Source organism: Scophthalmus maximus, chromosome 4 (assembly GCF_022379125.1).
Source record: "Scophthalmus maximus strain ysfricsl-2021 chromosome 4, ASM2237912v1, whole genome shotgun sequence".
In the NCBI taxonomy this organism is placed as follows: Eukaryota; Metazoa; Chordata; class Actinopteri; order Pleuronectiformes; family Scophthalmidae; genus Scophthalmus; species Scophthalmus maximus.
In genome coordinates this window covers 26,080,735-26,104,253 of record NC_061518.1, presented here as the reverse complement: position 1 = coordinate 26,104,253, position 23,519 = coordinate 26,080,735, and the positions used below count along the sequence as shown (strand labels likewise).

Sequence of the window (23,519 nt, the reverse complement as noted above, 5' to 3'; positions counted from 1 at the left end):
GTATATACTGTGTATATGTTTATAATTAAATAAAAAAAAAGATTATACGTTATAATTATATATGAGATTATCACCTGAATTAAAGGGGCAGGAAGCGATTCAAAAGAAACACACTTATACCAAAAAATCTGCAAATATTTCCTCCGTCAGCTGTCACTTTTGTGTGGAGGCTGAAAAAAAAATCGGGGTTTTCGGCTCAGCCCTCTGCAAATCAAAATCGAAAAAAAGGTAGGGACCTTAACTCTCAACACTGAGTGAAGTTTGTAATCATTACTCAACGACACATTGAGAGTCATGCTAGTGGTGGCGTTGCAAACGCCTCGGTTTTGGCCTAGTGGTTAGCACGTCAGTCCCCCACCCGATGTCGCAGTTTCCTGGCCCGGCCAGTAGGGGCGTTGAAATTATTTTTGTTCTACGATGAATCGCAATGCGGACGTGGAATTGATGCTGTAACCGAGCGTTTATTGTTACGCCTGTACTGTGTAATTTATACGAAATAACAACACAGAGACCGTAGTATGAACCAGCATGATCCAAGATGGAACAACAACTTTATTTTTCACTGTCAAACACACTACAGCGCATCCGCTCACTTCTTCCGTTCTGCCCTGTCACGATAAAAGCCCAACTTAAAATCACTTAAAATTTTGCTGAGGCAACCCAAAAACCGATTCTAAATAAAATGTAATGTAACATAAATAAAAAAGCTTACACTAAGTTGCTGTTTGCTAAGTGTCATTTTTCAGAGCAGTTAAAATAAAAAAGGGAGTTCATATATATATCTGACTGCTTTTGATTCATTGATGATAACGTAGCCATGATGTGCAGTAATATCGAAAATGGAGAATGCATCGTGTTATCGAATTGTTTACAGGAAAATTGTAATCTAATCTAACCGTGAGATCAGTGAAGATTCAAACCTTACCGGCCAGAGCAGCAACATCACAGAGAGAAGCAAGCTCTTTCGAAAAATCGCTTACTGCCCCTTTAAATCAAATGTTCCATTTATTTATATCAGTTTTAAATACCTAGATAAAAACATTTAAAATGGATCAAATTTAACATTTAATTAATTTTAATGTAATTAAATGAGGGTATATACATTTCAATCAATGGATTTAAATTAAGCAAATAAAAGCATTTAATATGTTCATTTTCATTAAGAAATTCTACTTTTAAAGGTGACATTATACAAAAATCACTTTTTTTCAGTGTTTGGCACATAAATGTGTGTATATGTGAAGCCTGTCGGCCCACAAACTGTGAAAAAAGACCCCAAAATCCCAGCACAGCTCCTCAATGTTTCACTATTAAAATGAAAGGGAATAATTACTTGTCGTTTTTACTTGTATGAATGTTTCTATAATGTTTTTGATGGCTCTAGAGAGCTGCACGTCTTTGCTCCTCATCACTGCTGCTCTGTCCTTGTGTAGGGTGACGGCTGAATCCATGTCTCTGCACTGATAGCGGTTCGTCAGTGACTCCAGGAGGAATGTCCTACTGGTCCGTCGGCCTTCCCCAGGACTGTGGAAGCTCTTCCAGCAACATGGAGCGGCAAAGCAGTGAGTAATCTGCCTGTGTCTCATCCACCCCTCTCTAAAACCCGGTTACTACACTTGGCCTGGTTTTCCTGACGTGGTGTTGGAAGCATCAGGAGAGTTCAGGAAGGAAGTTACTGTAAACAGATATGTATGGATGTGTGAAGTGACTGCAGCGGTGCTTACATTTTGCAAAAAGGGAACTGAAACTGTGATTGTTGAGAACCACAGACCTGCCTTTTGACTGGATAAATGAAGAAGACTGTCCTCAGTGCACACACAGAGAAAGTTCTGTTTTTAGTCTCATTAAAATAAAAAAGCACACTGTAGAACAGTTGTGTGCTCAAGACACAATAACACAGTTTAAAACATATGCCACAGGATTAAAGCTGGCGGTGGAATATGAGCCAGAATTTTTCCCCAGCAATAAAGAAGCTGCTCTGATCTGCTGTTATTTTGCATTTAAATGATGTTTTCCTATTTGCCTATCACGTCAGAAGTGGGGACATGTCTCATTGTGCTGGTTGACTTTTTCAGCTTGTGACCATCTTGCCCCTGCATGTTTAACTAGAATGGTACTCAGCAGAGCCCATAGGCCAAACAGTCCTCTTGAATTCAATCAAGCTGCACTAAATTGTACACACTCATAGATATCAGTTGCCTAAATAAGTCTTTTTTTTTTTTTACATAAAGATCCATGCATTATTCCCTGGGATATCAGTTACAATATCAAAAAAACACCCTATCTCGCAAAAGTGATAACAAAAGTGATTTAAAAAAAACAACAAACAAATTCTGGATCTGCCCCTTTGTCCGATCCTATCCTGCTGATAATCAATCAAACCAACCAACCGACAGTGGTGAAAAACATAGCCTTGTGGCGCAAAACAGTTTTACAGTGTAACATAGCAATCCAGATTTCCAGAGCTGGTGAGATTGACTTTTCTTTTGACAAACAATGACCGCATATCGGATCAGAGCCCCCCATGCTCGTGTTATTATAGCTGATGCCATGTTGACTGGTTGGTAGTTAAAACCATGCTTGCCCTATGGCCTGGCTGTGTGGCAGTGTGCTCTGACCTTAACCTATCAGGTGGCATGTCAAAACGATAATTACCACGGCATAACTTTTTGCTCGATAGAAATATAAGACGCGGCCGGTATAACTTCGATAGAACTAATTCCATCCATGTTTTGACAGACAACACAAACAGCCAATGATAATGAGAATAGCGCCGCGCCAAACCAATTACGTGGCTGGAATAGAGTTACAGCCATATTAAGTTAGGTTGACTCACACAGCAGAGCGTAGCAGAAGCAGCCAGCAGCAGCTCACATGTTAATGTTGGGCTTCTGCGGGGTGCACATCAGTCCGTCAGGAGTAAGAGTGAGATAAAAGAGAAAATGATGACAGGAAATGTTAACTCGAGCGACAGCGTTACCGAAGACGCCGTCCCAACGGACACGATCCAAGGCTCAAAAGACGAGGACATTGTTTAAAAGAATCGTCCAAGAAATTGGGGCGTGTGGAGATATTTTGGCTGTTTAAAGTCCGACAAGAAGCAAACACTGTGTCAAAAAAGTCTGTAGCAGGTGTAGCAGTTGTATTTAAAGAACTGCATTATATAGCAGCAGTTGTATAATGTTCAACAGTGCATTTGTCATCTTCATCTTCTGACAGAAAATAAATAATATTTAACATCTCACAACCTTTAAGCTTGACAGAAATCGTGATTTGATTTATATCCTGATATATATATCGATCAATCAATATGAAAAAAATGATCGTGATAAAATGTTTTCCCCTATTGCCCAGGCCTACTCCTTGCCAAATTTGTTTACTCATACACGCTCCAGAAATGGGTAGGTGAGCTTGAGGTATCACGTCAGAGATATCTCTGCAGGTGGAATGATAGATTGGGTTTGCTGGGATTTGGACCTGTGGGTAATTTTTTTGCGACCTGTTTTTTTCTGCCAGTTGCCAGTGGCGACCATCAAGATGCAAATATACAATACATAGACATAAATAATTAAAATACAAAATGGCCATATGTTTCGTTTGGGTTTCACATACATTACGGTCGGTCTGTAACGTTACGAGCCTGAAATCAGAGGAAGACAGCAGGAGTGCTGGTGTCAGAGGAGAATGAAGCGGTTAGGAAACCGCAGCAATCAGAGAACACAAGGCAAAGAAACCGGCATCCAGCAGCGCAGACAGCAGCCGCTCTTACATTGGCTTCTTCACCGCCGTGTTTGTCTCCCGACGCTATTGCGCAACACCAGGAGGGAAGACGGTTTAAAATCAGATTTCATTTTACAACTTTCAGTGGTGTCATTTAGGCTATTTCGATGTAATTTTGTTTGAGGGAGTTTGAATTTATAAGTTAAATGTAGCTAACCACAAGGTTGGACAACGATGGCCATAAAAAGAAATGTGTAAACGAAAAATATTACATTACATTCATTTATCAGCCGCTTTTGTCCAATGCAACTTACATAAGTGCATTCAACCATGAAGATATGACCCAAAAGTGCAAGAATCAATAAGAGTACATAAACATTTATTAAGTAGGCAAAAACAGCTTCAAGTGCTCCATTTTAAAAACAATGATCATGCTAACAAAATTGAGGCATAAATCAGTAAATGTAGACTCTATATAAATGTCAAATAGTTATTACATGCCTAGCAGGTATATAATAAACAAACACTATCAAGAAGTTAAATTATAGTTTTGTTATATATGACTTAAATGCAGTGTTATACTAAATCCCTGTTCAAAGATTAATTTACTGCACATTAACTGCAACAATACACAACATGCTAAATTCAGCTGAACATATAATAATTATGAACTGCAGAATTCCTCTTTAACATAAATGTTACACATTATGCAGAGAACAAGAACAACATACAATATTTCTGAATTGAGACATGTAAGGCTTGCAACGCAACACCTCCGGTAATATATAACGTTCTAAACAAACACACGGGCAGTGCGGGGCTCCGCCATTATACAATAACGAGCAGCAACGTGCCACGACATTATTGCAGTGCAATAAACAGTGTAACATTATTATGAGGTAAAACAAATAACAAATATTAGTATTATTTACTGGTAGTTGCACGCACACAATTCTAGGAACTTAATAAGTGCAATAAGTACAGCAACACTATCTGATATTATCTATATATAAACTGCACAGTCTTTCGATGCCAGTGCTCTCTTCCATACTTTCCTGAAACTGAAACTGTCTTACTCAGCGAGCAGCAGAGCGCAGTGCCGCTCCTGATTGGCTGATTTCAAGCAGCCAGTTTTACTTCCCTCGAGGTCGTTCCTCGTAACACGTAGGGTCTTGAAAGTAACACATTTACAAACTGGATGTTAATTTATGTGATCATGTGTAACCAGGTAGGCTAAAATGTACATTACTTAGCTTTGTGGAGCTTTCTTACTGTCAGGTCGACACATCTACTCAGATTTCCGGTTACCTCTTACAAAAATTGTTAATCTTTGTTTGGTTTTAACATAATATGTTGTTCATTTTGATGATTGATAATGAGTTGATGCCAATGATATAATTGAAACGAGCATTCGGATTTAACTATAAACCTACCTCTAAACCTGATGAAAGTGCTGGTGTCTATATAGTAGGGGTGTAACGGTTCACAAAATTCACGGTTCGGTACAACACAGTGGCGTCACCATTCGGTTAGGGTTGGGCGATAAAACGCTAATTATCGCAAAATAACTTTTCCTCAATAGAAAGACAATCTCGATATAACTTCGATAGAACTAATTCCATCCATATTTTGACAGACATCAAGAACAGCCAATGATGATGAGAATTGTGCCGTGCTGCACCAATCATGTGGCTGGAATAGAGTTACAGCCAGGTTGACGCACTCAGCACAGTGATGAAGAAGCATCCGGCAGCAGCTCTGTTTATGTTTGGGATACCTCAGCGTGCTCATCAGTCTGTCAGTAGTGAGAGCGAGATAAAAGGGAAAATGACGACAGGAAATGTTAACTCGAGCGTAAGCATTACCGCAGAAGACGCCCCCGACAGACAGGCCCCAAGGCTCAAAATAAGAGGACATTGTTTAAAAGAATTGTCTGTGGAATATTTAAAGTCCGACAATGAGTATTAGCGTGCGCTGCAAACTGTATCGAAAGCATTTGTAGTGGTTGTATTTATACAACTGCATTATACGGCAGCAGTTGCATAATGTTTTTCAGTACATTTGTCATGTTCAACTTCTCACATAAAATAAATAATACTTAAACCAAAATATCTTTACATCTTACAACCTACAACATATATATACATATATATATATATATATATATATATATATATATATATATATATATATATATATATGTATGTTGTAGGTTGTAAGATGTAAAGATATATAATATTATATATATATATACTTTGAACTGGAGAGCAATGTTTTGCTTTGGGGAGGGGAGGAGAAGACAGCATGATGCCTTTTATAGAGTGTGGGCTGCCTTGTTGAGCTAATGGCTCTGAGAACATTATATTTCACACAAATTAAGCTGCATTTAGGATAACAATGAATTGTTCGGTTTGTCACGTGTGACGAACCGAAAGCCCTGTAACGAACGGTTCAATACAAATACTTGTATCGTTACACCCTTACTAGCTCGTGTCAGCTTGTCCATGTTTGGTCTTGAGCTGACAATGAGAGAGTCAGGTTGTCTGCCTGCTTTACAGCTCCTGTGAGAAAAAGATGTAACATCATTATGGTGCACATAGATGAATAGAGTCAATTCTTGCCATGATCTGGGTACTTATCACTTTACAATGGTTGTCTGACTACCTTTCACGTTGAGGCGCACTGGCACATACATTAATTTAGGTGCAACCAAAATTTTCCACAATCATTTAACCACACCACTTTACTACACCAGGGTCTCCACTACATTAAGAATTAAGCTCCAGTGAAAATCTTCAACATGGAGTTACATGTTGTGCACTGATGCACTTTATCATATTTTTCCCCTATTGTTGCTTAGATGGACTTATTTTCCATTTTCTGTCTATTTGTATTGTAGATAGTATTGAATTTGACTTGTTAATAAATAAATGAACTGTACTGATCCCTATCTGTATTGATCCCAATCTGGGAAATTCCAGTTCTATGGTTGGTTGGCCTGCGCCCGCTGCTGAAAAGAATCCTAGAGGAAACTGTACACCATATTACTTTTTTGGCCCATTTTATCTTATCAGAGCGACAGAAATGGGGCAAGCAATTCTTTTCCCATCGTGAGAAGGCTACAATTTTGGGTTGTCTGTATGTTTCTGGCTCTGGCTTTAGTCCTTTCTATTCAATATATGGATAGAAAAGGAGAGACACGGAGAGAAAAAGAAAGGAAAGAGAAGAAATGTGAACTTACATGTGGACAGATTTAGAAAGTGGTACTTTTACTTAAAATGTGAATCAAAAAGTGAACAATCATTTGAATAAAGATTGATTGTTTGAGTCATTAATCAAAAAGAATACTACAATCATTGCTGCTCTTTAAAGTCTTTACTTTTTTAAATTTACTTCCTACTTTATTTACATCTTTGTTTTATATGAATGGAAACTGATTATCTACAGTATCTTAAGTCTTTTGGTCGGACTAAACAAGATGTTGTTGTCGTCACACTGGATAGGATCCACCGGATAGTGTGAGATTGCAGTAGATCAGAGCATTGACAGTGTGAGGGGTAGAGAGAGAAGGAAAGATCAGAGGCTGGTGTGGCTCTTCAACAAAGGAGCATCGTTACCCGCTCCCTCTCTCTACCAACCCCCTCCCTCCTCCTACCGTTTCACTACCTCTCTCTCCCTGCCTCCTCCATCCTACCCGCTCCCTTCAGCTAGTCAGAGGGAGAGGAGGGAAATCATCCTGGGAACACAAGCAGAATGAGTGAGGAGAAACCATGAAAAGAGAACAGTCATCTTTCTGTGCGATGGTGGCACGAGGAGGATTTTCTGCTTCGCTATGAGCAGGTTAGTAGGAGTGAGGAGCAGAGTGGCAGAGCTAAATGGTGACTGGAACAGTGTTTATATGCTCCACATGTAGGACTGTAGAGCCTTAAATCTACTCTATGGCAGATTACCAACGTCATATCTGGATCAGCCAGTGTGGTCTGAAGATGTTAAAGATCTGATGGCTTCTACCGTAGAGCTCATTAATGCAGCAGACGCTGTTTTATGAGAATCCATTATCCTGGTTCCGCTGCCATCCTCTGAATACATTTCACTAATGTACATGTGGATGTGTTACACTGGGTTTAATGTAGGATGTTATTGGGATTTTTCCTAAATGTTGCTTCAGGGGCTTTTCAGCAAGAAAAAAAAGGTACATTTCAAAGGGGAATGACATAAATCGTAACATGTTCACTCGCCAGGTATGGACCACCAGGGACGTGAAAGAATTTTCTGCACCACCCATGTACCAGCAGGATTTTATTTTGTGAAACAATGAAACTAGATCACAAGGTCACAAGCTTGCTGCCACAACACAAAACAATAGGGAGCCATTAGGTAGCGGTGGCTTCAGGCAATATTGCTTCCCATAAACAACCCAGATAGTGTGTTTGAGCAGCGTCTATCCACCCACTAAAATCTTATGATGGACCTAAACAGGGTGGGTTGTTGGATACATTTTCAAGTCAGTCCTGACACAATACTGTTGAAAAGGTTATTTTTATTCTAACCATTTAAACACATTGCCTGACAGGTGTTTCATTGACATTTCAGCTTGTTTGACAGGCAGGTCTGCACAATGCATCAACATCTGGCCATAATAAAAGAAACTCTCAGATTTGTCATTGGGACTCGTATACTGTGAACTAGCAGCAGTATTAGTTTGGTTTAGCATTAGCAGTAACTTAATACAGCTCCCTCTGATTTAGCATTAGGAGAATAAACACTAAGCAGTGACACTGTTATTGACAAGTGTAGCATGCATTTTTTTCCTGGATCCTGCCACTTAAAATGAGAACTGTTATACTGAGAGCTAATAACAGGATGTAAATGCATTGGATGGCTTTGGTGGAAAAAATGTAAACATACTTTGATTGTATAAAAATCTTAAAAACTATTAACATTAATATTTTTACTCATTAACACAGTGAAAGTGATCCTTTCCTAGTGCAGTGTTTTCTAAAAAGAGGAAGCCTGTGTGTGACTGTCTGGGCCTTTACCATCACTGTCACCACTGTGGGAGACAGTTTCATATCTGTCAGAGCCCTCTGACTTTACAAATAAGTACACCTTACATTTGCAGATGAATTGTGTTTTGACAACTTATTAAAGTATCTTATTAAAGACTCTCCTGTCCAGCAGATACATGGGGAAAACTAAAAACATTAAGTTTAGGTTTAACTTTAAGTTTAGTTTTAAAGTAATAGTTGTCATTTGGTTGTGTAATAATTGAGTGTGACAGCTAATGTAAAGGACCACCAGCTTTGTTGCCACCAGCTTGGTTTTCCTGTTGATGTCTGATGTGAAACTGATTACCTCTCGTGGTCCAGCACCAACAGAAAGTGAAAGTTATGAGTGTTATGTGTGGAAAGGATCAAGGTGGATACTATACTGAAACTTCACACTGATCAGCACTCCTAAACCCCTGCTGCTATGTGATGGTTACTCCCTCACACAATTCTCACAAAATAGAAATGCTTCTGAATAAGCATGCAGAGATGGTGAAGAGATAAATGCATTCATTGAAAAAAATGAATGAAGTTCTGTTAGCTGGTTTAGCAGCTGCTTAAGCTGCTTAAGGCTCCATAATCCTTGAGGCAGGCATCATAGCTGCTTTTCTTCAAACATTTTTGGGACTCAATTGCTTTTATTCAATAGTTGACAAGAGAGATGGACTGGACTGGTCTGTTCAGATTGCAATATGTTCTGCGGAATTTGTGTGATAGCTGAATGATAAGTAAGTCAAAACATTTGTCAATTGACAGAAAATGTATAGACAACTACTTTTGTTAATCAAGTTATTGTTGAACTATTTTTATAAGCAGAGATGTAAAACATTGGATTCTTCCAGCTCCTCAAATATGAGATCATGCTGTTTTATCAGGTGTTAACATCGTAGTTAACTGAACATCTTTGGGTTGTGAACAAAAAAAAGCGACCTGAAGAAGACCTAACAGAAATTGTGACAGGAATTTCTTCACTATTTATACACCAAAACGCAATATGTGCACCTTAAATAGTTTAGTTGTCAATTCTTTTGAAATATTTAAGTGTTTTCAATATCACATCCCTGGCCTTTTGTTACCTTGTATAAAAATTACCACACTGTTTTGTGCAGAAAAAGAGTGCACATCAGGTTGTTTCTAGGGTTGCCGTGGTAGTATTTGTTACCACTTTTAGATACCTGGTTTATTAGTCTACTTTACTTGAGGTTTTTCTGTGTTTTCCGTAACAGGATCTCATGTTTCCCTCTCATTTTTTTTAAAAACAAAGTCTCCTCCTTCTCCTCCGCTTTCCTCAGCTCCTATTTAATCACATCCACTGATGTTTGGTCTTCACTTTTGCTTATTTTTGTAGCAGAAGCCAGGATTGTATGTTTTCTTTCATCTCTAAATCAGATGAAATATTGAAAAAGGGGACATTTCGTTTTGGCGGAGATGTTGGTGGACTCATCCCGCCCAAGGTCTTCTTTCCTAGACAGGTTAGGGAAAGCTGTGAAAGGAGAGTATTGATGGCACGTGTGTCTAATGGTTTCTCTGTCTCAGCCTTTCTCATGTAACCTCAGCTGGCCAGTCAGACTCTCTTTGTATTAATTATTCATAAATATATTTTAAAAAAAATGTGGTGTGCAGGAAGCAGGCACATGCAGCTCAGACGAAGCTAAAAGCGGAAATAGAAGTGTTTGGTGGTGAAGTGAATAACTGCTCTGGCAAACATGAAAATGATGTATGAGCAGAGGTTTTATTTACCAGCTTCTCTATGTACAATATATATCGTGCAAAAAGCCAGTCCAACTGCCAGTTCTAAACAGGCATATTCTGTGCAACAACATTCACCCCTTTTACATTTGAAAAACAGGATTCACTTGCTTCCTCATAACCTGAGGTTGTGCACTGACATGAACTTCCTGATCTCTTTATATCACATCAAATGAAATGTCATAGTTGTAAATGACATTTGGAATAATGTAGCATTATCCTGTAGTTGTGAGATGCAAAAAGGTAATGTTACACCATTATCTTTAATAGTTGTCTTAATATGGTTAAAAAAAAATTGAAAACAGAGCATGCAGTGGTCTTCCAATAAATACAGTATCTGTAAGTACCGTCCAAACATTTGCATGAAATCATCTTGCTTCTAGTTGTTGCTTTTTTCGTGCATTTTGCAACGACCTTCTTGATTACAATGGTTCTGCTCAAAATCTGATGAAAGGCTGACTGGTACACTGGGTAGCACCATGGTTGCAATAATTCTGAATGGGACCAGTTCAAGAACCAGAGTGCGGTCGAATTGTCTTTCCTATGTATTATTTTTTTATCTCAGTGGTAAACATCATGAGGTAAAATTTGACAATTCGACCGCACCCTTGTGAAAAAAGGTAAGAGAGTGCCATTGTTATGCTGACTTATTCCCGCCTGCCGAGAACTGCATGTCCATGCTTTGAACACACTCTTTAAGAAAACTACATAAACTACAGGCTGCAAACTTCACAGGGCCAACGATGCGGAGGGATTTCTCCTGGTGCTACTGATGACCAGACCATGATTTTTTATGTTAGTCATGTCCAAGTCATTAGTTTGTTCATGGTGGTAAGAAATTTAATGACTAGCCATTCTAGCCTGTATTTCAGTTAACTGTCCTTTCCTACAATCTTTCATCTTTGTCTGAAATACTTTGTATGGAATTATTTGTCTAATAGCAACACAGGATTGAACTTCCACCTGTAGTGGCGGAAATGTAATGTAATCAGATGTCTGAATAATATTCAGGCATATTGGACACAAGTTTTGATTCCATCATGAAATTTCAATTCTGGTATAATTACCATGAACAGGACACAATTTTCATGATTTGGGCTCTGCACGCCACCACATTGGATTTGAACTGAGATGCAATTGAAGTGCAGACTTTCAGGTTTAATTCAAGGGGTTGAACAAAAATATCCTATAAAAAATGTTTAGGAATTGCATCCAATTTTATACAAAGTCTCCTCATGTCAGGGGCTCAAAAGTAATTGGGCAAATTAACATTACCATAAATGAAATGTTCATTTTTAATACTTTGTTGAGAATCCTTTGCAGGCAATGACTGCCTGAAGTCTGGAACCCATGGACATCACCAAACGCTGGGTTGCTTTCGCAGTATGCTTTGGGTCATTGTCAATCTGCTGTCCTACTGTGAAGCACCGTCCAATCAAATTTGCTGCATTTGGCTGAATCTGATCAGAAAGTATATCCCTATACACTTCAGAATTTATCTGGCTGCTTCTGTCTTCTGTCACATCATCAATAAACACTAGTGACCCAGTGCCATCCGAAGCCATGCATGCCCATGCCATGACATTGCCTCCACCATGTTTTACAGAAGATGTGGTGTGCTTTGGATCATGAGCTGTTCCAAGCCATCTCCATACTTTCTTCTTCCCATCATTCTGGTACGGGTTGATATTGGTTTCATCTGTCCAAAGAATGCTGTTCCCGAACTGGGCTAGCTTCTTTGGATGTTTTTTGGCAAAGTCTAATTTGACCGTTCTATTTTTGAGGCTGATTAATGGTTTGCACCCTGTGGTGAACCCTCTGTATTTGCTCTCATGAAGTCTTTTCTTTATGGTAGACTTAGATACTGATACACCTACTTCCTGGAGAGTGTTCTTCACTTGGGTAAATGTTGTGAAGGGGTTTTTCCTTCACCGTGGAAAGGATCCTGCAATCATCCACCACTGTTGTCTTCCGTGGACGTACATCCCTTTTTGAGCTCCCGAACTCAGCAGTGCGCTCTTTTTTTCTCAGAATGTACCAAACTGTTGATTTGGCCACTCCTAACATTTCCGCTATCTCTCTCTCTCAGCCTAAGGATGGTCTGTTTCACTTCCATTGAGAGCTTTGACCGCATGTTGTGGGTTCACACCAACAGCTTCCAAATGCAAATGCCACACCTGGAATCAACTCCAGACCATGTACCTGCTTGATTGATGATGGATTAACAAGGGAATAGCCCATGCAGCCCATGAAATAGCTTTTGAGTCAATTGTCCAATTACCTTTGTTCCCTTGAAAAAGATGCGACTACATATTAAAGAGCTGTTATTCCTAAACCCTTCCTCCAATTTGGATGTGTATACCCTCAAATTAAAGCTGAGAGTCCGCACTTTAAGCCCATATTGATTATATAACTATATCCAAATATATATGGTAAATGGACTGTATTTATATAGCTCTTTTCTAGTCATATAGACCACTCAGAGCGCTTTACAGGAAAGCTTTACATGTGGACTGGCGGAAGCTGGGATCGAACTGCCAACTTTCAGGATTGGTGGACGAACGACTCTACCTCGTGAGCCGCAGCCGCCCTGTTGACCTAACTGTACATGCTCTACTGAGTGGCATTGTAGTTCATTTAAAGTTGATAGCACATGCAGTTGTTGTACTGATGTAATAATTGTCACTCATGAATGAAAACATTCACCACACATTGGACATTTTAATCCAAGAGTATTAGTATTTTCCTGTAAATCCTAATATCTTTGTGATTTTAGGTTGTGATTTTCAGTGTCAAGTGCTACTCCGCCTTCCAGTATTATTTTCCTTTGCGCACTAATCCACTCAGCTGTACTTCTGTTCACACCATGAGAGCCTTCTTTAATAAGATGACCTAGTTCTGGGCATCTGCTGCTTACAGGCCTAATGCAATGCGTTCACCCTGCACTACGCTGCCATATGATCCCATTCCTCCTCACAAATACTCTTTACAACTGCCATTCGACCACTGTTTTCCCTCTGGGTGTGTCCTCTGTGCTGTCAGGCCCTGGGGAGGAAATGGGAGCCAAGGCATCATCGGTGGATGGTATGGGAGCCGGCTCTGCCCTCGCTTCTTCTCTCACGCTGGAGAACATCCAGGCCGCGTATGAAGAAGGAGAGGAGCATGCTGCCAGGGAGCTGATCCAGAAAGCCTGCTGCATGGAGTGCAGCGCAGGGACACCCCGGATCGATGGGGTGAGTACACCAAAAAATACACATGATGGTCACATTGTCAACTGCACTGCTGCCTGGTCTGTGGTCATCATGTGTCATGAGCACTATGGTTACAGTATTATGCTGGTTGTGATAAGTAGTGATGCATGGGTCAGGATTTTTTAATACCAACCTGAGCCAACTCTCTGGTAAATCTTAATAAACACTGTGTTTTAAAAATCAAAAATCTCTCTCTCTCTCGCTCTCTCAATTCAAAGAGCTTCATTGGAATGAAAGTTTAAATACAAAAACATTAAATTGTATGAACATTTGAACGGAACACAACAAACAGTAACACGAACATTAACACAACATTAAGATTGATTTATATTTATTATATATACAGTATAAACTTTGTGTGTGTGTGTGTGTCGGTCATTCGCTGTCTCTCATGTTGTGGCATGTTAAAACATATTGTGCAGCAACATTTGCTCCGTCTCCTTCTCCCATGAGTGTCTTTAGTTTTGAGACGTCTTTGAGCTCTTTGAAATCTGACGTCACAGAGTTGAACTTTTAAAAATAAATGTTCCCCGTTTCATTGAATGTTTTACAATGTAGGAGAAAGTGCATCCCTGTCTCAACCTCAACTGTCGAACAGTGACCACATGTCCTGTTTTCTTTTGGTTGCCATGATTTTTTTTTTTGCGCACAGCACTCCTTGCTTCTTTGCTTGACCCGAGAAACAAACAACTTAGATTTTTGGAACCAGCACTTCGCCTCACCAGGCAAGGCCCAGACGACATGGAAGGCAGGGCCAGTTCTTGGCATAGGTGACATAGGTTCGCAGCAGTGAGTGAGACAAGTGTGCCCCGCGCTTCCCCGTTGAACGGAGAACAACGAGGGAGCGGCACAAGGACGCGCACGACCGGGCGGGGAGAGAGACCCGGGGGAGAAGTGATGCTTATTTTGTGTACCTGCAAGGCAGAGGACGATAAAGTACAAAACTTGTAACTTCCTCTTGCCAGTAGGTGGCGCTATAACCGTGGAAAATATATACATGCAAATGTGTTGAGGGTGTCACTGTTATCATGCCTGACAAATTTGGTGAAGATATGACCATATATGGTGAATTTATGACAGTCTGATATTTAATGGCAGCACATCGAACTTTGCTGCCACGTCACGGGGAGGGTGTCAGGCGACTGCACAGATTTGTCTACATCACATCATCAAAGTGTTTTAGCTTTTCTGTGATATTTTGAGGTGGATCTGGTCAACCTGAAAGCATAGGACGTATAGTGTAAAACGTGTCGGTTCCTGTTCCGAGCAGGAACTGACATGCAGGAGCATGGAGATGTGATGAAGGCGGGACCATTATAATGCCCGAGTAGTTTGAGTGAGATCGGACCATGTACCTTTGATTATGAGCAACTTCCTGTTAAATGGCAAAAGATCAAAATTCGCCACACAGTCACGGCAAGGGCCTCTGTTGAAGTGTCAGGATTTTGATAACTTTTAATGTCATACGTGTTTAGATGACACACACCAAATTTGAAGCTGCTCATGTAGGAGGAGTTTGTAAAAGTATGAAACGTATAAAATGAAAAAAAATTGACTTTGAAACAAAATGGCCGACTTCCTGTTGGTCGGAGATAATGGTGGCTGAAGATATGATACATGTGCCACCCAAATTTGGTACATGTCCGATTAACAAAATGTCCGTGCTTCACTTTAGGGGGCACTGTCGAGCCATTTTGCCACACCCATGCTAAGCTTAATTTTACACAAAGATATCCAACATTAGTGCAACTATGCAAATTTCTGGGACTTTTCATGCATGTTGCGACAGTGAAAAAGGGAGAATAATTATAATCCTAACAAATAGGGCCTTCTCCAGCCTCCTCCTGGTCGGCCCTTGGGCCCTACTGAAACTTTGAAATTGGTCAAATAAACATTTACTTAATGTAGTGTATATATTCATTTAATCATATTTTGTACCTGTTTCTTAACCATTACAGTGATAAAGTTTAGTTATGAGGCTATTGTCCCCTTAGATAATCCTCCAAATAGCTGTCAATGTAAAATATAATTAATTCAATTTTAACTTGATTTTATCACTTTTGGTTTAGTTACAATCACACAACGAAAATTCTTTTGATCAACATTTATCCCTTATTGCATGTTCAGTCCCTCCCTCGTTCTGAACTTTTTAAATGAGAAACCCAAAGAGCAGAAACATAGATTCGTGTGGCAGAGGAACAAATCACTCTCACACAACTACAGCAAACCAAAGACAGAATTTAGATCCACCTCCTGAAAGCAACTGCTTGGTGCCTCAAAAAAAAAGGAAGCAAATCTCAAAATGTTCTTTATTTTACAACTACTGTACACTTGAAACACGTGGTAAAAACACCCACAGGGTATTTGAGTAATGTGTTTTATATATTTTTTATTTATTTGTTGTGGTTCAGATGAGGGTCTGACTGTTCTAAGTCATTTAGCACTTATAAGCATCAACATAATGTTTATTCTTCCAATATATCTCAGCTATAATCACGAGACATGTATTATTCACAGCTTCCACCCTTTTGTTTTACCGAACAGCTGTTTGTGCAGCAGCGTGGCATCAGTCACCGCAGCTAAATTACTGAAGGTCACATTTTGCCGTTTCGAAAAGAAAATGCAACCAGCAAGACAGCGAGCCAAACATACATTTCAAGAACGGGCTCTTCACTAGTAACATTATTAACAACAGCAGGGCACTCCGCCTCTCCCAACGTGAGCGCACGTACAATGTGATCGGCAGTGCGCTGCTGTGTGACAGACTGAGAGCTGATCTGTTGAAGTAACGGCACGTCCCTGTATCGACTTTGTATGTAATATATATTTGCGTGAATAATTTGCGTCACGTTCGGTTGGAAAACACCTTTTAGAGCTCTTTTATTTTGATGTCTGTGGCGCACTAAATTAAACTATGATGGGCCTCCACTGTCTAGTCAATGTATGGGAAACACTGAATTGGTGGGGGGACGGAGGGAGCAGAGAGTCGGGGCTCCATTGTGCTCCAGCTGAAGAGAACTGTGGAAAAGGTTGGAATGCAGCGGCTTGATTTGCAGGACACAAAGAAGATTCAATAGAAGATTGCACCAGTGTCTGCTTCGAAAGTTTAGCAGCCAATGTTATGACATCATCCACCATAAAAGAACGGGTTTGTGTGTTGTTTCTTAATGGGTTATTTTTATTGGAGCATTGTATTATAACTTAACAGAGTCAGTATTAAATGAGCTGGATCAACATCAGGGGCAAACACAAGCTTGACCAAGGCTTTTCTTGGTGTGCCTGTGATAGGTACATCTCCTGTGTGCAGCCACTCAGCATGGTGATCTGGAGAGTGTGCGTTACATCCTCAAAGAAGCCCGCATCAATGTGCCCCAGGAGCCATCCAACAGCAATCCAGCCATCCTGGCAGCTTACTATGGCCACAGCAGCCTGGTGAAAGAGCTGCTGGATTCTATACCTGGTAGGAGGAATACAAACTGCCCAACATTCAAAAATTTGGAGACATGGATGACCTTTTATTTGTATTTATTATATATTTACATGTATTTATTTTTCAATAATTACAATATTTATGGAAGGTGCATGTCAACGCAATTTTACTAGTTATGGTGAGAACTGCTCAGCCTGCAAAAACCCTTGTGACTGTACATGATATTCGTCTGAGAAAACAACCCCCTCACCAGGGTTGTGAGGAAATGTAAGTCATAAATTTATAACAAACAAACAACTGCAAATGAAACTTGAGGTGTGCAGTTGGGCAAAATACTTACATTAAACAGGCAGAGAGGATGTATTTAAAAAAGATGGGTTGCATTATGGGAAGTCTCTGGCTCCCTCTCAGGTCCATGTCTAAGGAGAGACTTACTGAACTGGATGCTGGCCACATCTTGCCAGCAGGGTCACCTGGATGTGGTCCGGCTGCTGGTCCACTGCTACGATGCTGATGCCAAGGACTGTGCCATCCACAGCGACGAGTTTGCTGTTGTCACTGGTCTGCCGCTGTATGCTGCTGCACGCGCAGGTAGGGAGACGCACATGAACACACTTAAACGCAGATCTTGGTTGGAACACCGAGACTACATTTTGGATTTGCTGATTTACTTATAGAAAATCCTGCAGTGCTTTTGGATATTATCCAACTTCTGCATTTGTGTCCCAAAAATGGAGTCCAATCAGTTTTACCATAGGTAAAAGGGTAATGTGGCCCATCACTTCCCTCGCTCTGGTCTAACAGCATATAGACCTCCTTTACCCCTGCTCCTTGCCTTTTCCGAGGCACATACAGTATAAGGGACCATAACGTCCTTGATGATGGCGGACCCCGATCTGTTTCCAGGTCATGGTCTGGATTGCTAAGGAGAGAGAGGGGAACGATATTTAGCAGAATGGAAAGCACCCTGTACCCCATAACTGTGTGTATGCATTTATTTGCTGATAAGCGGGGTGCAATTTGTGAAAAAAGCAGAGGGGGGTAACTATTATGAGTCACAGGGTGGCTTCGAAATCCCGACCTCCACCATGGGAGACGGGCGCTCTACTAAGGGAGCTAAGAGTCATGAGTCCTAGCATGAGCCACTAGCACGTCTCCACAAGTGAGGTTTATAAGAACTGCTCTGCACGCACTTGACTGGCGGGAACACTGTTACACAACAAAACAAAATGCAGGTATTAAATCCCCCTTCCAAATATCCGTGCTTGTTGAAATTCTGAAAAAAATTATTCAGCAGAGGTGGGGGTATGAGGACCAGAAAGGGGGAGTAAGTCAGCATGCACCACACCAGGACCCCCCCGGAACTGAAGTTGTCATTCATTTTTTGACCACTCCAATTTTCCTAATACATTCATGCTTTTTACCGACTTGTCTCCTTCACAAAGAGACAAAAGAACTGGAATACTGCAGGATAATTTGACTGATTGTTTGGCCTAAAGACAAACTGTTAGTGACTGACCCATTGGACAGAGAAAGAGCGAAGAGAGATACTTTAACATACCACTGTGCCCCTAAATGTTTTGATCTAGTGATGTAAGCATGCCTCTTCCTTTGTGTAGAAGGTGCTCGCATCATTGTATTGAGCTTGAGGAATCTTACTCTAACAGCTGAGCACAGGAACCAACAACAAAGAATCTGCTGTAAAACTAAAACACTGGATGAAAATGAACTGACAGGCAAATACCTGCTGCCGGGTTATCATAGGGTGACCCTGAAGTATTTGTTGTTAACGTGTGTGTGTAATGTGAATACTTCCTGGAGGCTTTGTTTTTGCTTTTCACAGTTCATATTCTCGTCTCACTTTAAAGCTGGGTGTACTGCACACTTGATGCAAAGGATCATTGGCACAGCAGTGACACAGTAGATACCTGTGGTACACATTATGATCTATGTTACAGCATCAGACCTCACCACCACATCAGACACATGTATTATACGACATTCAGCTTTATCCTGCTTGCCCCCAGTGACTGTGCTTACCAACCTCGATTCATTTTTTGATAGTGATATTAGGAAGGTTTTTTTCTTGTCTCACTGGATAAAAGACAACCCTTTTCCACCTAGAGCAGGGATCCTAAAGAACAGAGGGTTTGCGGTGGAGATGTCGTTTTTCAGCAATCTCCACCTCATCAGGCCTCCGACCTAGACAACCTTGGTTGTGAGTCATAGGGGCGTACCAGCAGCAGGTATACCAGATCTTCATCATAATGGTAACAATGATAATCATACAGTCAAGGTTATGGAGCCATCACAGACCCAAAACCTACTTAAACTTAGCCACTGGAACTACTGGTCAGGTTAAGGCACAGAAACTACTTTGATAGTCTAATGGTTTGGGTAAAGTACTTAATCAAGGTTAGAGGACATTGTCATCGTTACAGTGGTTACATGGTCACAGTCATGGTTTAAAGAACAACATTGGTTATTAGTTGGAAACAGGAAACAAACAGTGGTCTCCTGTGTGAAAGTGTGTGTAAGCATGGGTCGTAATAAGCTCCTGTTGTTTTGGGGTCGGACGGTCTCTGGTAGAAGCACTGAGTGAACACTGTATCCGCCTATGTTCATGTGGACAGACTGAGTGTCTTGTGTTGCAGGTAATGAGGAGATTGCTCGCTTCCTACTGCTGAATGGAGCAGGATTTTCGTCATACACCCTGATGGACCATCCAGCCTTCAGCAAACAACTCCTCAGACTCCAGCTACAGGAGACATACCACAGAGATGTGAAGGAGGTGTGTATTCTGGAGTTAAAGGAGGTCAGACAGGCATATCTGAGGCCGGTGAGAGGCTGTCAGATAAGAACAACATCACCGATCAGAATTTATGTTTAACAATGTTTCGCATTCCTGTGTCTGTGCGGTGATCTAAACATTACAATAATTTGGGCAAATACAGACCTGGACAAAATTGTTGGTACCCTTCCGTTAAAGAAAGAAAAACCCACAATGGTCACTGAAATAACTTGAAACTGATACAAGTAATAATAAATAAAGATTTACTGAAAATTAACTAATGAAAATCAGACATTGCTTTTGAATTGTGGTTCAAACGAATCATTTTAAAAAACAAACTAATGAAACTGGCCTGGATACAAATGATGGTACCCCTAGAAAAGATTGAAAATAATTTGACCATGGGGACACTAAGGTGTGTCCTGTAATAAGCATCACAGGTGTCTTCAAACTTGTAATCAGTCAGTCTGTCTATTTAAAGGGTGACAAGTAGTCACTGTACTGTTTGGTATCATGATGTGTACCACACTGAACATGGACCACAGAAGGCTAAGGAGAGAGTTGTCTCAGGACGTTAAAAAGAAAATTATAGACAAGCACGTTAAAGGTAAACGTCTATAAGACCATCTCCAAGCAGCTTAATGTTCCTGTGAATACAGTTGCACATATTATTCAGAATTTTAAGGTCCACAGGACTGCGGCCAACCTCCCTGGATGAGGCTGCAAGAGGAAAATTGATGACAAATTGAAGAGACGGATAATACGAATGGTAACCAAAGAGCCCAGAACAACTTCCAAAGAGATTAGAGGTGAACTCCAAGGTCAAGGTACATCAGTGTCAGATCGCACCATCCGTCGCTGTTTGAGCCAGTGGACATAATGGAAGACGACCAAGGAAGACTCCACTGTTGAAAGCAAATCATAAAAAAGCGAGACTGGAATTTGCCAAAATGCATATTGACAAGCCACAAAGCTTCTGGGAGAATGTCCTTTGGACAGATGAGACAAAACTGGAGCTTTTTGGCAAGTCGCATCAGGTCTATGTTCACAGCTTGGTCTGAGTCGCAGGTCATGGGTCCTCCAACAGTATAATGACCCAAAACACACAGCTAAAAACACCCAAGAATGGCTAAGAACAAAACATTAATAAATAACGACTTATGTTCATGTCATATCCTGAGTATAATACATATAATAACAAATCAGGGGCTAAGGTTCATGTAAAGATTCAAACATACAAACAATAGCAATGTCATGGCACAGAAAAAGTGTAGTGAAGCTCAATAAAGTAAGTTTTAACCTTTGGTGCGAAAATGACAGGCGGTTCAGTTTGACTGAGTCTAGGGTCTAGTTCACTCTAACATAAAGTGTGCAACAGACGAAAAACGTCTGGCTGGCAGTGGGTTGTGTGTGTGAGGCTTACCTCTGTTTAGCAGGTGATAGCTAACCCTGATCGAGCGTTCTTAATGTTCGGCCAGCCCAGATGGCGTCAGTCGACAGTTCACTGTGTGTTGGTTAGTGGTGGTGGGTAAGGAACAAAACAGAACAAGGTAGAAGCCAGCTTTCAATCTTGGTAGGGAAACAGTTGTTGATCCAAGGCTCGGGGTCATCCACATGTGATTATTGCCAGAAGCACACACCCTCTCCACACTGCCTTCCAGAAACCTTTTATCACCTGGGGGCGCTATTGATTGATAAGCCCCGCCCACTACCAGCCAGTCAAAGGAAACAGGAAACTCAATAAGAGCTTAATGGCCAACCTAACACATATGTCATCTGGCTAATGTCCAGTGTCTGGTAGATTTTGATGGTAAACAGCAGGATTTCCATATGCAAACTGTTTTTGATTTTAAGTCAAATGGATAAATCTATTGCCCTTTTCAGATCTGGTATTAACATTCGCCTCAGATGATCCAATCACAAGTGGACATGTCTTAAGTGTGTTCACACCTGATATTATTATGTCCCCAGTAACCACTGTTGATCAGATCTCACTTTCCCACTCCAAAAGCAAATAAATACATTCATAATTTCTGTTCACAAGCTATTCTGACTATAGCTGTGTGTGTGTGTGTGTGTGTGTGTGTGTGTGTGTGTGTGTGTGTGTGTGTGTGTGTGTGTGTGTGTGTGTGTGTGTGTGTGTGTGTGTGTGTGTGTGTGTGTGTGTGTGTGTGTGTGTGTGTGTGTGTGTGTGTGTGTGTGTGTGTGTGTGTGTGTGTGTGTAGGCTGTCGGTGTGTGCTGGAGTGGTCTGCAGCTGCCCTGGTTGGAGCTGGACTGGTTCATGGATATCTCCTCACGCATTACCCACCTGGATCTGTCTTCCAACAGCCTGACTGCTCTGCCCTCTGTAGTGCCCTGGGGCCTCATCCACCTGCAAACTCTCGATCTTTCTAACAACCTGTTGAAGGACCTGCCTCCTGCTCACAGCTCCCTGGAGGTCATCTGCTCCAGGTACAGGCAGGGGGGTACTGTGGCCTAGCTACGGCTGTTACCAATATTTTTCCACACGGCTCCAGCGTAGCAGCTACAGTGGTTAGTGTTCTCCATCTTGGATATAATGGATGTCCACCAGTTTGTTGTATAATGTATCAAGCTGATCCCATTTCATGTGTGTATGCATCAATTTGTTATAATTGCTATTATCCTTGGATTAAATTGTACATTTAAAAAACTGAAGGAAGCTGAATGTCCTAATATGGTGGGTCTGGTATGTTCCGTCCACGAGGCTGTATCAAACTTTTAGTGCAGAATAGTTCACTCAACCAATTTATGTTCCAGTTACCAATGTGTATAATTTTTCCCCCTGCAATTGTCATCTTTAATATTTTTGTATGTATTTGGCCAAAGTATTCGTCCATATTGTGACGTAGTTGATGATCTTGCAGAAAACCAGATAATTCCAAAATGTTCCTATACTTTTCCTTGCCAGTGTAACTGCCTGTTTCATTTAGAGGAAGTTGTCATGTCTCAGACTCCTGTTATTCCTGTGCATCAGTTTGCAGCAGGTAACTCTGTCTCAGAACCAGCTCACCAGTTTACCGCCTGGACTTCTCCACCTGACCCACATCCAGAGGATTTCTGCTGCCAGGAACCAGCTCACGGTCCTGTTTGACATCCCTGACAGTATGTTCTAACTCTATTGGATATAGATTTAAATAGTGTACTAACTGAATTGTAGTCAGTTGAATTCCAAGCCATTCTGACAGTTAGCAAAGTAACTCCGGACTTGGTGTTGAAGAGCAAAGCGTTAAGCAAGCTGTCTGAGATGCAGTGCAACCGCCGCACTCGGCGTAAACTTATCCTGAAGACAGACTCAGTGCTATGTACTTTTTACATTTTATTTTCTAATAAAGGTACCTTGTTTCTGTACTGATTTTCAGCTAAATTGTATGACCCCACAGTAAAAAACATTGACTGAGGCAAAAATGGTATGCCTGGCATTTCAAATGCTTCTCCCACCTGCAGCAGAGAAATGCAGCCCTCTTTTCTCTGGATATGGATGATACAGCTGGAAGCCCTCAGTATACTA

At 40.8% G+C, this 23,519-nt stretch overlaps 1 protein-coding gene across 7 annotated transcripts in view; it reads left to right on the top strand.

Annotated features, from left to right (window-relative positions):
* lrrk1 (leucine-rich repeat kinase 1) overlaps positions 1-23,519 on the top strand; it is a 66,018-nt gene that overhangs the window by 1,049 nt on the left and 41,450 nt on the right. For 4 of the 7 annotated variants that reach the window (XM_047331472.1, XM_047331470.1, XM_047331471.1 and 1 more), the window contains exons 2-8: positions 1,434-1,562; positions 13,560-13,750; positions 17,057-17,228; positions 17,592-17,789; positions 19,853-19,989; positions 22,215-22,441; positions 22,986-23,113. In XM_047331472.1, coding sequence (XP_047187428.1) covers positions 1,493-1,562; positions 13,560-13,750; positions 17,057-17,228; positions 17,592-17,789; positions 19,853-19,989; positions 22,215-22,441; positions 22,986-23,113 — 1,123 coding nt within the window. In that variant the 5' untranslated portion in view covers positions 1,434-1,492. Of the gene's footprint in view, positions 1-1,433; positions 1,563-7,432; positions 7,561-13,559; positions 13,751-17,056; positions 17,229-17,591; positions 17,790-19,852; positions 19,990-22,214; positions 22,442-22,985; positions 23,114-23,519 lie in introns of those variants that run through there. The other 3 variants (XM_035627963.2, XM_047331474.1, XM_047331475.1) reach the window with 2 other exon arrangements.